At 39.2% G+C, this 15,147-nt stretch overlaps 1 protein-coding gene across 5 annotated transcripts in view; it reads left to right on the top strand.

The window, feature by feature from the left end:
* The first annotated feature begins 148 nt into the window (after positions 1-148).
* Positions 149-15,147, top strand: part of LOC120542844 (SUN domain-containing protein 1-like) — a 68,243-nt gene continuing 53,244 nt past the window's right edge. For 3 of the 5 annotated variants that reach the window (XM_039775533.1, XM_039775531.1, XM_039775529.1), the window contains exons 1-2: positions 9,919-10,113; positions 12,525-12,621. In XM_039775533.1, coding sequence (XP_039631467.1) covers positions 12,539-12,621 — 83 coding nt within the window. In that variant the 5' untranslated portion in view covers positions 9,919-10,113; positions 12,525-12,538. Of the gene's footprint in view, positions 225-9,918; positions 10,114-12,524; positions 12,622-15,147 lie in introns of those variants that run through there. The other 2 variants (XM_039775530.1, XM_039775534.1) reach the window with 2 other exon arrangements.

The following is a 15,147-nucleotide window of genomic DNA, read 5'->3' as shown; positions in this document are numbered from 1 at the left end:
AGTGTGCGTCATCAATCTGCGCCCGGCTAATCACTGTCCGACTCACAGGCGCCGCTGCGCGTGCACGGACAAGCCAGGCCGGCCGCGCGCCTGACTGTGTGGCGTCCACTTGGCGTCTCGGGATAAATCGGGCGGGCTGTCGTGAGCGGGAATTTGAAGAGTGTGGCGTGTGGAAGACGAGCCGAGCTGACCCGACCCGACTCTGCGAACGAACGAGTAAGTAAGTAAGTAATGGCGTTTTTATTTGGCTTATGTTGTGTTAAGGCGCACGTTTGCTTGTTCTGCCTTTAGCGTTGGTTTGTTTCACAAGTTAAATCCTGCGATACGCGAGGCTAACGGATTAAAGTTACGGAGTTGTGGTTGTGATAGAAGCGAATTCTGCTCTACTCGGCGTCGAAATAATTTCACGAAGAAGTTGGCATTTTCATGCGACTGGGGTCGTTTTGCCTTCATGTGCACCGTTAACTTTAAGATTTGCTGTTGTGACGTCATGTATAATTTTTAAATCGTGTGGCTGCCGCACCTGGATGACACGCAGAATAAAATAGAAATGAAGTTGTTTTGACAGAAAACAGATAAGACCGTTTAAAGTATCAATACATCGCGTTCGTTCTGTTGTAGCTGGCCACGTCTGGGATTGACTTCCCTAATGCTGGACTGTGAATGAAGTGGAAGGTATCAAGACGCCTTGGAGAGGCGTGTCATGGGTTCAACATTGTAGTGAAAATACCCAGCTGTTCAATGCTGCATGTAGATTTTAGAATCCTGCTCAGTTTTTCAGTACATATTTTTAATTTTATTTTCTTTTTCCAAGTAAAAGCTTTGCGCTCAGACATTGGTTGGGCGTTCCTGCGCACGCTCGTGGGCGTTGTCCTGCGGTCCCGCCTTCAACGTAATTAGCAACAGAGATGAGCCTCGTACTGTGTAGTCCCTGCCTTTACGCCAGGTGGCGCTGTATCTCTGTTTCGACGTGATTTGGAGGGGATGAATTTCAAAGCTGATGCTGATGGCTCTGTGTTTCAAATTGGATTCATTAAAGTCGTCTGGTTTTCTTTCCTATGAAACTACAAAAAACGTTAAGCAGTTAATGCTATCCACAGATCGCATACTAGTATCTGGATTTTGCATTGTTCTAAATCTAAATGTTCGCAATTAAAATTTACTTTGAAATGAGGGAGGAAAAATCCCAATCATCAGATCTGTCAAAACTGTTTAACATGATTTATTCCTTAAAGCAGAAGTGGCTAATCATACAGCTGACCCATAGCCGCATGTCTTCAGGTCTGGGAGTTTAAGTCATTAAGGATAAAAATGAACTTTGTTCTGATTGCTGTTAAAGTTCATAATGTGGTCTGTTTTAATTGACAGCTGCGGGCTTAGCATGCGATTGCTGCATATGTGTGTGTGTGTGTGTGTGTGTGTGTGTGTGTTTTTGACAATCAATGGTTTGAGATTTTGAAATTTTACTCAGACAAGTCTTTTATTTATGAATGCATGTTTCCTAAAATTAGGTTAATTATGTACAGAAGTAATTTTGATCATTGTGTCTACTCTGTCGTATGTGACTCTGCTTTTGATATGCCTTCTGACATTGAATTGAATTGATATTCTGATAAGATGCCTGCATAGCTTGGTGAATATAACTTTTTAGACGTTGTGGTTAAGAGCAAAATGCATAACAAGAAGCAAAGCTTTTACTTGTGGCAAAAGAGGAGCACACTGGGGGGTGGGGGGGGGACATTTTTTGAAAAGCTTATTAACACTTAATCAACAATTATCTCATTGAGGGACATTGAAAACTCGACTTGCTATTATTTTGGAGGCATTCGGTGGATGGAGGAGCTTGGCGAGCTGCGCTGGGCTGAATGGCCTGAATTTAACTAAGATGTCATTCTGACTGGGATGAATGCATCATGAAGACTACATTGAGGATTATAAACATTTTATTCATTTCTTTTGAGTTAACTTGTGGTCAGTCCTAATAGTAATTTTTTTAAATGTTAAGTTGATTGTTTTGCATTTTAAATAAACCTAATGGTGAAATTAACACCTTAAGCAGTCTTGAGATCACCTGATTAGGGTTGAGCTGCTAACTTACTTATTCTTCCAGAACTACTTTTTTTTTTTTTTTTTTTTCTACACTTCTCATAGCCTGTCTTTTTTTTTTTTTTTTTTATTATATATACAAGGTTTATTGCTGGCTTGCACTAATTTGGAGAGTTGCAATTTGCTCATTAAATTGCACATTGCAATTTAAACAAAATTTAAAATTTGTAGTTCTTTGTATTGCCTTTGTTCTTTTGCTGCTGCCTCACAGTTAGGAGACCAGGGTTCACTTCCTGGGTCCTCCCTGCATGGAGTTTCCATGTTCACCCCATGTCTGCGTGGGTTTCCTCCCACAGTGTGTGTGTGTGTGTGTGTGTGTGTGTGTGCGCCCTGCGGTGGGCTGGCGCCCTGCACGGGGTTTGTTCCCTGCCTTCTGCCCTGTGTTGGCTGGAAATGGCTCCAGCAGACCCCAGTGACCCTGTAGTTAGGATAATGGATGGATGTATTGCAGTGCTGTATTCAAATCTTATTTGTCTGGTTTTCATGTTTGAAATAAAAGCAGTTCATTTTTTTTTTTTTTTTTCTTGGAACCTTTTTTTAAGGTTATGAGCCATGGTGAGCTCCTAAGTATGTTGGCTGTATACCAGGGGTGGGCAAAGTCATTCCTGGAGGGCCGCAGTGGCCACGGGTTTTTGTTCCAACCCAGTTGCCTAATTAGAAAACAATCCTTGCCAATAATTACATTTCATGGCTTGTTAGTGCTTTAACTCTGCTATGTCAAGTCATTCTCATATCCTAGATTTTTTTTTCCATTCTAAGGATATCATCCAAATACTTTGAAGTGTAAAACGGATGGGTAATTCTCAATCCTTCACTTTTTTCTCTTCTCTTTCCTTCAAAGTATTTAATTAAACCAAATAGTGCACGATAAATACACACAGGTGTAAAGGGTAACAAGCAAAATGGAGAACTGCTGGTTTCTTTTGTCATTTGCATCTTATTGCTAATAAGGAGCAATTAAAAACCGAGAATGCAGCCGTTTAAGACTTGAATAAGCAATAAGGGTTCAAAGTCTTAATGAGGGAGACCACGAAAATGAAGCTGAAGTGTCACTTGAGCAATAAGAGCTTCTTGTTAAGCAATTGGGTTGGAACAAAAACCTGCAGCCGCTGCGGCCCTCCAGGAATGACTTTGCCCATCCCTGCTGTATACAGTCCTGAATGAATCGGCCATTTGCAGCATCACACACTCCAATATGCAGCACTTCAGCCAGTTTGGGTCTGCCAGTTGGCGTAACACATTGTCTAAAGTGATCGGGAGCTTAATGCTGTTCTTTTTATTGCATTATGATCCAGTTTGCCATTCTGTTTCACCTCCATAGCCGGTTTTAGTGGCCTTCCAAATCCAAACAGGTTTCTAGAATGGCAGCCAGAATTTTTGGTGGTGATCTGGATGATTTGATGAATGTGTGTTATAGGACAATGGTAAAGATCCCAAAAATCGTCACCACTGATGATGGTCACCAGTTATATGCAGCTACACTGTCCAGGAAATAGGCCAGAATTGCAGAAATGTTTTTCATCTCATGGCTTTTTACCAAAAAAAAAAACCCCCAGCAGATTCCAAAATATTATAAGTATAGGGAATGTTTCTGTAAGAAGGTGCTTTTCTATGCAGACCATTGACAGTTATTAGAAGTGGTTGCCAAAACACTGTTTTTAGGTGATGGAAATGTTTCTGAATTTTGAGAGGTTTATAACTTCTATGTTTTGTGGATGCATACGAATATAAATGTTTAATGTTCTCTTGTGTAAATATGACCAAATAAAATGTAGATCTCAAAATTTCCCTCCATGGAGACTAGAAATGGGAATAGCTCTAGAAATGCTGAGAACATACTCATCGGATCTGTCAAAACGTTTTAACGAGTTAATTCCAGCTAGTTTACAGCAAAGTTCCATACAGACTGTACTCCATCCAGGAATATGTGGAGGTGTTAGTTTCTGTACCGCAGTACTGCCCCTAAAGCAATACAGTAAATATTGTAAGCTTTAGTAAATTTTAAATATGCTCACTAAAATTTATGAATGCATTTCTAGATTTGCCCAAGTGTCAAAACATTCCAGCAGAAAGAATGGTAATCTATTTAGGGTTGTTAGTACTATTCAAAACCTGTTAGTTAGAATAGCTGACAATAGTACCAAAAACTGACACTTGGGCTCTTTTGTTTGAGATGCATTGTATGTTCTCTAAGGTCTGCATACATATCACCCTCTTTGTGATTCACAACAACATGCCGCTGTGTCATTTAGTAAGTCTTCTTTTTGGTGGATACATGGCTGCATTTGTTGGTACCCTGTGAAGAACTCGTAAACTAGGCTTTTAATATTATCCTGGCTTCTGGCACCCCAAAATCCTGACAATGTATATAGACTGTTGAGATAAAAGTGTAATTGATTACTGTATGTGAAACCTTTTTATAAGTCTTAAATTTCAGTAAATGTTTGCTGATTATTTTGAAACTTATGAAAAAAGACTTGTACTGATATGATGCTCATATCTGGTGTGGAAAGACAAATCGCCCTGGTAGTGTTTTAACAAAGAAATGCAGAGTGTCTCTTCTCAGTTGTATATAGTCTTGGTGTCAGGTGTGATAGTCATCCACCAGACTTTGGTATACAATCTGTTGCATTCTAATCTGGATGAATAGAGGTTGTGGCGTTGTTATGTAAAAGTTGCATTCTACCTCAGAATTAGATGATAAAGCAACAGGATTGTTTTTAGTAACCTAGCCAGATCTGATTGTCCATTATTGAGACTTTGGGAGTAAGCTCTAACTGTATTGTACTGAACGGGATGTGTATCTTTATCACAAAATTCCATCAGAATGGCTTTTTGGTAGAATTGTATGACATTCTAAGTGGGGAGGAGTGGTGGCTCTGAGGCTAAGGATCTGTGCTGGCAATCTGAAGGCTGCTGGTTTGAATCCTGTAAACTCCAGAAGTGACTCTACTCCATTGGGCCCTTGAGCAAAGCCCTTACCCAGGACAAAACAATTACAGGTTATGACATTAATGTGCACCCAGCCCTGCAAGCAGGGCCTTCAGCTTGTAGGGAAAACTTGGAGGTTGGTAGCACGATTGGCATTTCAGCCACTTTTTTTTTTAAATTAAAAAAAAAAAAAACGCAAAAAAAAACACACTATTCCAGTGTGGTGTTGAGGTGTCACCTGCTCCACTCCAGTCCCAATCCAGGTGGTTTGGTGTGTGGTAGGTGTGACATCGCGCTACCAGCGAATGGTCCAAACCTCTCTCTCACTCTGTCTTTAAAATGGCTATTGATTCTTAGTTAATTTAAGTCCTAATTTAGATAACTGCTGTCCATCCTCTGGGTAGTGAATTTCTACTCCCTAGAGGATTAAGAAGTAGCTAAGCAAGAAATCGGGGGGTTTAATAAGTTTTGAAACCAGTTACTTAAATTATGCTTTTCCATTGTCCTTCAATTTAGTTGCAAAGTTAGTGGTGGTACATGATAGTGTAGAATACCACAAGCCACTGACTAGTGGTGAGGCCCCCTTAAAGAAAGTGGTATATAGGAAAACAGACCCCCTGGAAGCATATATTTTTTTTTTATTTTTTTAAATACATACAACTGTTTTAAAAATGCACATTACAATAACGTTAATCTTACCATAAAACAAGTTTGCATTATCGCCACAGAATTTAATTTAGGACATTAGTAGTCTGGCATTTCTTACTGGATATAAAATGAAAACTTTTTTTTTTCCTGTTGTTGTCAGATTATGTAACATTTCCTTCCCTTAAGATGCAAGCAGAAATTACTACTTTTTTTTAGTTATACCCATCATCTTGTAAGTGAAGTGTGATCAGTGTTGGTCCTGGCGGGCTGCAGTAGCTGCAGGTTTTTGTTCATTTACATTTATTTGCTTAGTAGAACCTTTTATCCAAAGCAATTTATGAAAGAGGTAATCGTAATCGAGTAACGTTAGGCCAGCGCCTGTTTGTTCAGCAAGTGTAATAGGATAGGTACCAATAGTTGATTGCCACAAGTGAAAACATGTGATAACTCGTACTGTGCATTTACATTCACTAAAGCAATTACACTTAAATACAAAAGAATGTAAAATATTGCAGTGCGAAGGTTTTTTTTTTTTTTCCTTTTCAGTTAGACAGATATTCACAGAACAGATGGGTCTTCAATTGCTTAAATACATTGAGGGAGTCAGCACTACGGATGGAGGTGGGCAGCTCATTCCAACTTGGAACTTTGCACAAAAGTAGTCTGGATTGAGACTTGATGCCATGTAGAGGTGGCATCGCCAGATGCTTTTCCCTGGCAGACCTGAGTGGGCGAGAAGGAGCACAGCATTTCACCGGTGTCTCCATGTACTCGGATTCTGGCCCACTGACTACTTTGTAGGGAAGCATCAGGGATTTGATCTTATTGCATGCTGCTACAGGGAGCCAATGTAGCGACCTGAAGAGAGAAGTGGCATTTGCCCGTTTTGGCTGGTTAAATGCAAGATGGACTGCTGTATTCTGGATCATCAGCAGTGTATTGATGGCACATGTGGGTACTCCTGCCAGAAGTGAGTTGCAGTAGTCCAGACGTGACAAGACCAAAGAATGGACCAGAAGTTCTGCTGCATATTCTTCCAACCCAGTTGCTTAATTAGCATGCCAATAACAGATCTTCTTAAATAGTTTTGTGTTTTTTTTTCTCCTAATATCATCCAAATGATTTGAAGCCTGAAATTAATGAGTAATTTTTAGTTCTTAACTTTCTTTTCTCTTCAGTTTCGTTCCGAGTACTTTATTGGTGTTCCTTGGACACCTTTTAATTTCCTTGCAACACTGTAACTGACTTGTGAGTGATGGCAAGTGGGTATATGCTTCACTGATGATAGCGCAAAGTTGATTTCAGTTTTGTAGTTCTGCTTTGCCCCAAACAAGATTAAGGTGTTCTGTGTGGAGAGATGCTAATCAGATGGCTGGAAACTTTTTATTGACCTAGTGTTTTTCTATGATTGTGCATGCTCAGCCATAGACTGGTAGACTGGCATCCCCTTCAGAGAGACTTTCTCCCTACCAAAACAAACTTCAGCTATCTCTAAATTCTCAATGGGATTAGTTTGGATGTCAAACTAATGTATTAGGACTGTGAGGGGATAGTGCAAACAAGCTTATTATTTAAAATTTTTTATTTTTTTTTTCTTTTTCTTTCAGCCATTGTACAGCGCCTCTGGAGCAATTGAAGGTTAAGGGTCTTGCTCAGGGGCCCAGCAGAGTAGGATCTCTTTTGGCAGTGATGGGGATTTGAACTGGCAACCTTCGGGATACCAGTGCAGATCCTTCGCCTCAGAGCCTTTGTGCTATATAATGCTGAAAACTAGTTTGGATGTAGATTGATAAATCTAAATGACATTGAATATGAGCAGTCATATTTATTGTGTAGCTGTTCTTTTATCATTTGCAAAAAATGTTTCAAACATTTAAGTTGCCTCATCACATTTTGTTTCTAACTGTGTGCACAGGCCAGAAAATTGCCAATATGATGTGGGTGTGTGTATATATGTATATAATGTATACAGTGTGTGTGTGTGTGTGTGTGTGTGTGTGTTTGCATTTATTAATAATAATCATATGTATTCAAGCTTTCCTTGTCTATTAAAAATCTTTTTGGAGGAATATCATCGGCCTTGTTTTAATTTGATTTTAATGTAGTATGTGATTATGCTTTCAGATTAAATTATGATTAAAGAGTAATAACATTACAATGTAGGTAGGATTATACATTGTAAAGACCATGATCAGTTTTATTGTACCAGTATTTCATGAAATCCCATTTTATATGAGCTACATTCTAGGAAACTTCTGCACGGAAGAGATAACCAATCTGTAAATTAAATCTTGTACTGAGTCATTCATCCAAGGGTACACTTGAAAGATTTCTTTATATTATGCAGGAAATGCTATTTTTAATGTCTGGCATGAAGTGTTAACGCCAAGAAATGTTTAATACATTTCTAAATTAGGAAGGATGGTACACTTCAGCTTGTTGTTTTACCTTACTTCCTGTTCTGCTCCATGGTTTCTCTGTTTAGTTGGCATATTGGTGAGGGTTCTGAAACCTTTGTACAGATTTCCCTATTAAAGGTCTACTAGTAATGTTATTTTTCTCTCACCTTTTGTAGACAAGCTAATTGCTTTTACTTTTGGTAGATGCTCTTTATTGCTAATGTGAGAGGCATCTTGTTTTTGGAATATAAATAAAAGAGAATGGAACTGGCTTATTTACCAGCAGATTTTCCAACTGCCTTCAGACCCTATAGCTTTAGTGCTAAACTTTGAAAAAAACTTTTTTGAGTGATAAAAGTATAAAAGACTCCAAATACCTTTTAAAATAGCACACAACTAGTAACTGCAAGGAAGTAACTGAAGACAGAAGTAAATATTGTTGCTGCATTTAACAGCTTGTCCCACAAGTTGTGCTGGTACTTGAACATTCTTAAGAACAGAATAACCTGTATTATCTGTCTGTGCCTGGTAAATCTAATTGGTTACATTGACTCCTTTCCTGAAGTAAAGAGTGACTTGTGTTTATTGGGAGTCTAACCTGCCTCCCTATAATGGCCCTGGTGTTAAGAACATGTAGGCTATATTATTTGGCACTACTGTATATGTGTAGACACTATATCCAGCAAAGCATTTGGGTCAAAGCCACACAAAAGGAGTGGCCAATTGGTTTTAATGAAAATTTGCGTTACACACAGCAGTTGCCCTTCATTTTTGCAGTAGATCTCCAGAGAATACCTTTTGCCATTAGCTTGCTAACCATCATGGATTAAAACGTCAGATCTGTATACTTCAGAATATGGACAGGTTTGGTTAATTTTTATTTACTGAACATATGAATTTAGCTTGTCACAGTCTGTTTCAATACCTTCAAAGTAACCCATTTATAATAAGCATTTAAAGACATAATTACTATTGAGACAAATAAACAAATTCCCGTGAAATTTGCATTTCTTTACGAACGCCTCACTGTATAATATTTAATTACTGCAGTACATTAGGTGGTCCGCTCAAGTTGGACAATCTGGAGAAAGTCAAAAAGGCGAGATTGCGTTGGTTTGAACTTGTGCAGAGGAGAGATGATGATGGGTAAACTGGGAAAAGGATGCTAGGGATAGAGCTGTCGGACAGGAGGAAAAGAGGAATGCTTAAGAGAAGGTTTGTGGCGAGAGAGGACATGCAGGTGATGGGTGTAACAGAGCAAGGAGCAGAGGACAGGAAGATTGGGGTGAAGATAATCCGCTGTGGCAGCCACTAACGGGAGCAGCTGAAAGAAGAAGGCATCTTCACATGTAAACATTGCATCAAGTTAATCCTGTAGTGGTGCATCGGCCGGAAGACTCCGAGAGGCATTATGGATCGTTATGTATTTTTTTTTTTCTTTTTTCAAACTTCTCCAAAGCTCTACCTTGACGAATCTGTTAAGATGCCGGCCAAATTCAGGTTATTTAGCAGCACCATCCGTTTTAACTAAATTAAAATTCAATTACAACACACGCAGATGTGCCTACCCTGAAATGCGTAGTATCTCATCACGTGTGGTTAATGGCAGAGCGTGCCGTAGTGCTCCTTTTGATGGATATGTAATCGAGTATTTGTGTGTAAACAAACAGATTAGGACGGTTTGCAGATGAACTTGTTTGTGTCTCGACATTGGGGCAGGTCGATCATTTCTCACATCGCCTGTAATCTTGGATTCGACGGTCTTCCTACGGGCGCCACGGCTTGGCGGCCAATAGCGTCACAATATGCGGTGACTGTCAAGCGGTAGGCGGGGCACCTTGATACCAAAGATCCCCAGGCTTTGTTGGATTTGGGAGCCATTTTGGGATTCTTTGCTTGCGCTCGTTGATCTCGAGTTGTTGTTTCAGTTGATCGTGTCGTTTAAGAGTGTGGCTAACAAAGGTTCAGTCAGCAAGGCACTTGATAGAGCAACCACCATCACTAGGCACATGGACTGGCCGCGGAACAGGCAAGTGACGTGATCTCGCGAGTGGGGGGTCTTTTCCCTGGCAGTTCTCAGTAAAGGGGCCCTTAAAGATGCCCGATCTAGTAGTAGAAAAGCAAGCTGGTTGGTGGGAGGTCCAGGCGGTAGTTTTTTACGGATACTGTGTAAATTAAACTGGGCGTGAGTTTATGAAACAGACAGTTTAGCTCAGAGACGCTGATTGTGGTGCACGTTTCAGACTCGTCCTGCGCTCACGACTGTGGACCAATCAGAGGCCAGAAATTCGTGCCTGCGCCAGTTTTCTAATTCACTGTACGTGGAAAACAAGTAATGAGCACCGTACGCTTCTTAGATTGGGGCTAGCAGTGTCTTTTGTCGATTGGGGAGTAGTTTTGAGAGGTACCAGGCAGTGCAGAACGGGCATCGTATGTGTGCCGATTAACCCACTCGCAGCATGGGCAGCAAAGTCGAGTAATAGGGAGCGGGGAAGAATTCGCGACAATCCATGCTCCTTAGACTTCATTTGAGATTTGGGGTGGAGTGGGTGTGTGTCTCAGGTGTGTAGGATGAAGAGTAAGAAGTGTAGGTGCGCAAGGGACAGGAGGTCCGATTATTTTCGAGCCCACAGTACCATTTGTTCAGCCAGTCTCCACTAGTTGGCTCATTTTCAAATCTTGAATTCAACCTTCCTTCCTCCCCCCCCGAGTTGAATCCATTTATGTACAGGTGCCCATTAGTCATTTGACATTCTACACTGGCTTTTTGAAAGCGGTGTTGTAAAATTTAAGTTATTCCGATTTTGTTTTATGATTTCATATCCTGAAAGGTCCTCCATTTCTATTACAGCTTCCAGAAATGCAAAATTGCTCATTGGTATGTGTATCAATGCAATGTGAAATTGTTACTGAGCAAAGTGAATTGGTTTGTATGCCAAGACAGGTTACTTTGTGTTGTGCTGTCCAGCAATGTGTAATTGAACCCACCCGATTTACAGCCCCAGGTCAGTATCTGCAAGTAGCCAATTCTGGAATTTATGTGGCTGCATTCTTTACAGAACATGCTCCGATAAGACCAGGTGTGTGATTTACAATAGACTGTCAAAGGAGAATGTTGGCTTCTCTGGAGCCTTGCTGCAGGCCTTAGGCCTCAGATGGCATTCGGGAGGTTTTCGTTAAGGAGTTTATATGAGGTGGTTGACATTCAAACCCCTGCCTCCCACTCATTCATTGGAAGCATTACTTTTGCATATTCTGAGTGCATACACACTAGATAGACCAACAATGGAGATATTTTCCAACATCAGTAAATGTTTAAACTGCCATTGATTAAAAGTGCATTGCAGTTCTGCATTTTGAAGCTATGAAGCAGTTTTTAATCATACAGAATCCCACAAAAGATTGCTGTAGGAGTAACTGTCATTTCTACTTTTGCATTGGCTCTTTATTTGTTCCCAAATTTCCTTGCTAGCCTTTAAGGTTTTAATGTAGTCATACACTTGGTGGTGATTAAGTGGGAGCAAGATAAGGATTGGATTTAAAAGGAACTTCCACAATAGGCACTTCCCCACTATAGGAACTTTACTTTTAGGACCCAATGAGCTCCTGTATTGTGTAGTCCCTGGGCAACTTGCCGTCTCCAGCCACTTTTGTGTGTTGCGTTCCTACCGCACAACAGGAACTGTAATCCTCATGCAAAATGTGATATGCAAAGAATATTGATCTGCTGTGCCATGAGACATGTTTAGGAGTTAACAGAGGAACCCTGCACAGTTGCTTCGATGGTTTGCTTGGTGTGGCGTACACAGAGAGGCAGCAGTGAAGAGTGATACGATGTGAAGTGTGGTGCACCATCTTCACCAATGGCTCAAGTCCAAACTATTAACAAATTTGTAACATTGCATCAGTGCTTGTGTTCAGCCAATCGGCACAATCCATCTTCTGAGCCCCACCCACAATAGTTCCCAGTTGAATCAAAAGTACATAATCTGGAGGAGGAGCTAAAATAATAATAAAAAAGTACCAGAAATTAGAAAAGTTCTGAGTTAAAAAAAAAAAAAAAAATTGTTTGGAAGAGTCTTCTTTAACACTTTGTAACTTGTGACCATTTGGTGTTTTTAGTTGAAGTTCTGATTAAATGCAGCTTTAATCGTGAAAGTATGTTGTGAAACATTGCAAACAAAGTTTGGCATAGTAGTTGGAACTTCATTCCTGTTGCCCTTTTAAATTTAAGCACTGCTTTAGAAAGGAGGCGGCTCTTGTCTGTGGGGTGTGGTATGGGTGTTGGCTCATAATTTTGGTATGCTGTGTTTTCAGCTGCCAGCAGGAGACGGGCTAAACAATGCGTCATCTGTCAGCTTGTAGAGGAAGGGTGTATGTGCAAATGAGCGAGACTAAAGATGGAAAGCTACTTTCTTACCTTGTGTTTCATTTTTGCAGCATGAAATAAGGGAATGACCATGGATTTTTCTCATCTGCACACATACACTCCTCCACAATGTCTGCCAGAAAACACTGGCTATACATATTCCCTCAGGTGAGAGCATAGTTTTATTCCATTGTTTTTAAACAGGCATTTGGTAAATACTTTGTGTTGTGGGTGTGTTTCTAGTTGATTTTTCTTGTTCTCCTATTGCATGCCAGATCGTGTGTATGTGTGTGTGCATATGCATTTGGTCTTGTCCCTACTCTGTACCTGATTAGTAAGCACCTTTAAACATATGCCTGCAGCACATGGGACCCTTGGGTGCATTTTTATCCATTATTTTATGTTTTTGTTCTATACAAAGCTGTCCAATCAAACAGTTGTGCCCCGGGTTTTTAAGTATGTTACATATCTATTTTAGTTTATTTCATTGTTATGCAGTCCTATCTCTGTCTATTGCTTGAACTCTCATGTACTAATTTTGGAGGTATAGACATTTTTAATAATCTCCTTGAAGTATTCAAGTACAATTACTGTGGTGTACTTTTTCTTTTAATTTGACAAAATCCATAAATGTCTTCAATGGGAATTTCTGTATTTGGTAAGAAGACGTCCATGTCAAATTTTGTCAAATTGTGCATTTTATCCTGTTTCTGAGTGTTAAGTGTTACTTGAAGAGGAGTGAATGTCTTTGTTGAGTGATGTACTGGGCTTGTAAAAAATGCTGCACTGATAGAATTCTCTTTATCACAATCTAATGCATTGCACAGTTTTAATAGTTTTTACTTGTTGTTCTGCTATAAATATGCAAAAAATGAAAAGTGCTAAAGAACACCCTGGAAAGACAGTGAAATCTGCATTCAATTCCTATCCTGCAGTGACTGCCATCTGCTTGTTCTTCTGTGAGAGAGTCCGAGTTTTGTGGTTTTAGTTAATTATGTTACTACTTAACAGATGAGATGCGAGTACTGTTTCCTACTTCTCTGATGCTTACTAATAAAGGAGTCCTTTTAGACCGTGCTTCTTGTTGCATGTCTGTTCAAAACCACCTAACCACAACACCACTTGTGGGTGGAGTGAAGTGGAGGTGATTTATGAGATCTTCAAGCATGTCTTTATGCTGCTGTGCGCCTCTTGGATTGATGTGATGCTTTATTTACTTTGTTTATTTTTGAAAAATGCTTAAATGTGTAATTGAGATTCTACGTCAAAGTGATGAATTGTACATAAAATTCACAGCATAGTGTTAACTCCTATGGTGGGTACAAAAATCATATACTGTGCACCACTATTTTTCTATACTGGTTCCTTCATTTTGATTGCATAAAATGACAGGGAGTCTAATAATGTAGAGTTTGTGTTTTGGGAGAAATGCAGAGTTGCTGTCAATTTGCTATTTGGATTGCTCGTGAAGTCTAAGGTGTTATATATATATATATATATATATATATATATATATATATATATATATATATATATATATATATATATATATATATATATATATATATATATATATATATATATATATATATATATATATATATATATATATATATATATATATATATATATATATATATATATATATATATAATATAATTTCCCCACCATACATCTAAAAGGCAAATTAAACTCATTTAAGGTTGTATGAGATGACTCGAAATGAAATGCAGTCATCTCTGCCTGATCTATCAGTGTTCTTTTTGAGCTGCTTTCTTAGTTGCTTTACTCGTATTGCTTAAAGAGAGAGAATGTTTTAAGTGTGTTCTTTTTTTAGGCTTCTTTTGCTGAAACTATGCTCTTGCCAAAAATCATACAAATGGAAGTACAAAAGTTGACAGTATTTAAAGTATTGTTCCTTTTTTTTTGTGTACTTGTAATCTTGTCTTTTATGGTGTTCACATTTGGAAAGCTGCTGGACAAAGTTGTTTTGCAGCCTTGTAGTTTTCACCTTTTTACAAGAATATATGATTGTACATCTAAGCCTGGTTATTACTAGTAAAAGGGGAGTTTTTTAATACACTGTAAACATAAGTTGGATGAATGCATTAAAGTTATTCAGATTGTGCACAAACAATTTCTGATTGGCTCATGTTGAAGTGAGTGAATGATCCACCTATGATCTTTAGGGCTCTGTCACACTTCACAATTTCTCCAGGTTTTTTTTTGGCATTGTGTAATGTGACACTAGTTGTTGTAGGTATTTAGATGGAGGACACTGTTAGTCATATCAGGACTTGATTCATTATTTTAAATTTTTATGAAATGAGTTGAACTGAAGGTTACGAGAGTCAGTGGTGAATGTCTGGGGTTGCAGCTTCACAGTGACTTGCAGCCTGTTCTGAGACATTAAGCAGCTTACTTTTATTGCCTCACATCAGAAGGATTTTACCTAATGGTGACTGATTGGGCAGCTGTCAAGTCCCATTGGCTAAACAAGTGATCACCGTCCAACCTTGTCGCTCAAATGCACACAGCACTGGACTGCTTTTAGGTGTTAACAGTTTTTTGCATTTTTAAAAAAATCCCCTTTCACCAGAACCGGAATTTGGATAATCCTGGCTTGGAATGTGTTGCATTTGTAACAGTTTGATATCTGTTTTGCAAATTATAATACCAGAGTACTGATGCTGT

The sequence above is a fragment of the Polypterus senegalus genome, chromosome 13 (genome assembly GCF_016835505.1).
Source record: "Polypterus senegalus isolate Bchr_013 chromosome 13, ASM1683550v1, whole genome shotgun sequence".
NCBI lineage: Eukaryota > Metazoa > Chordata > Cladistia > Polypteriformes > Polypteridae > Polypterus > Polypterus senegalus.
This window is presented reverse-complemented; position numbering and strand designations above follow the sequence as displayed.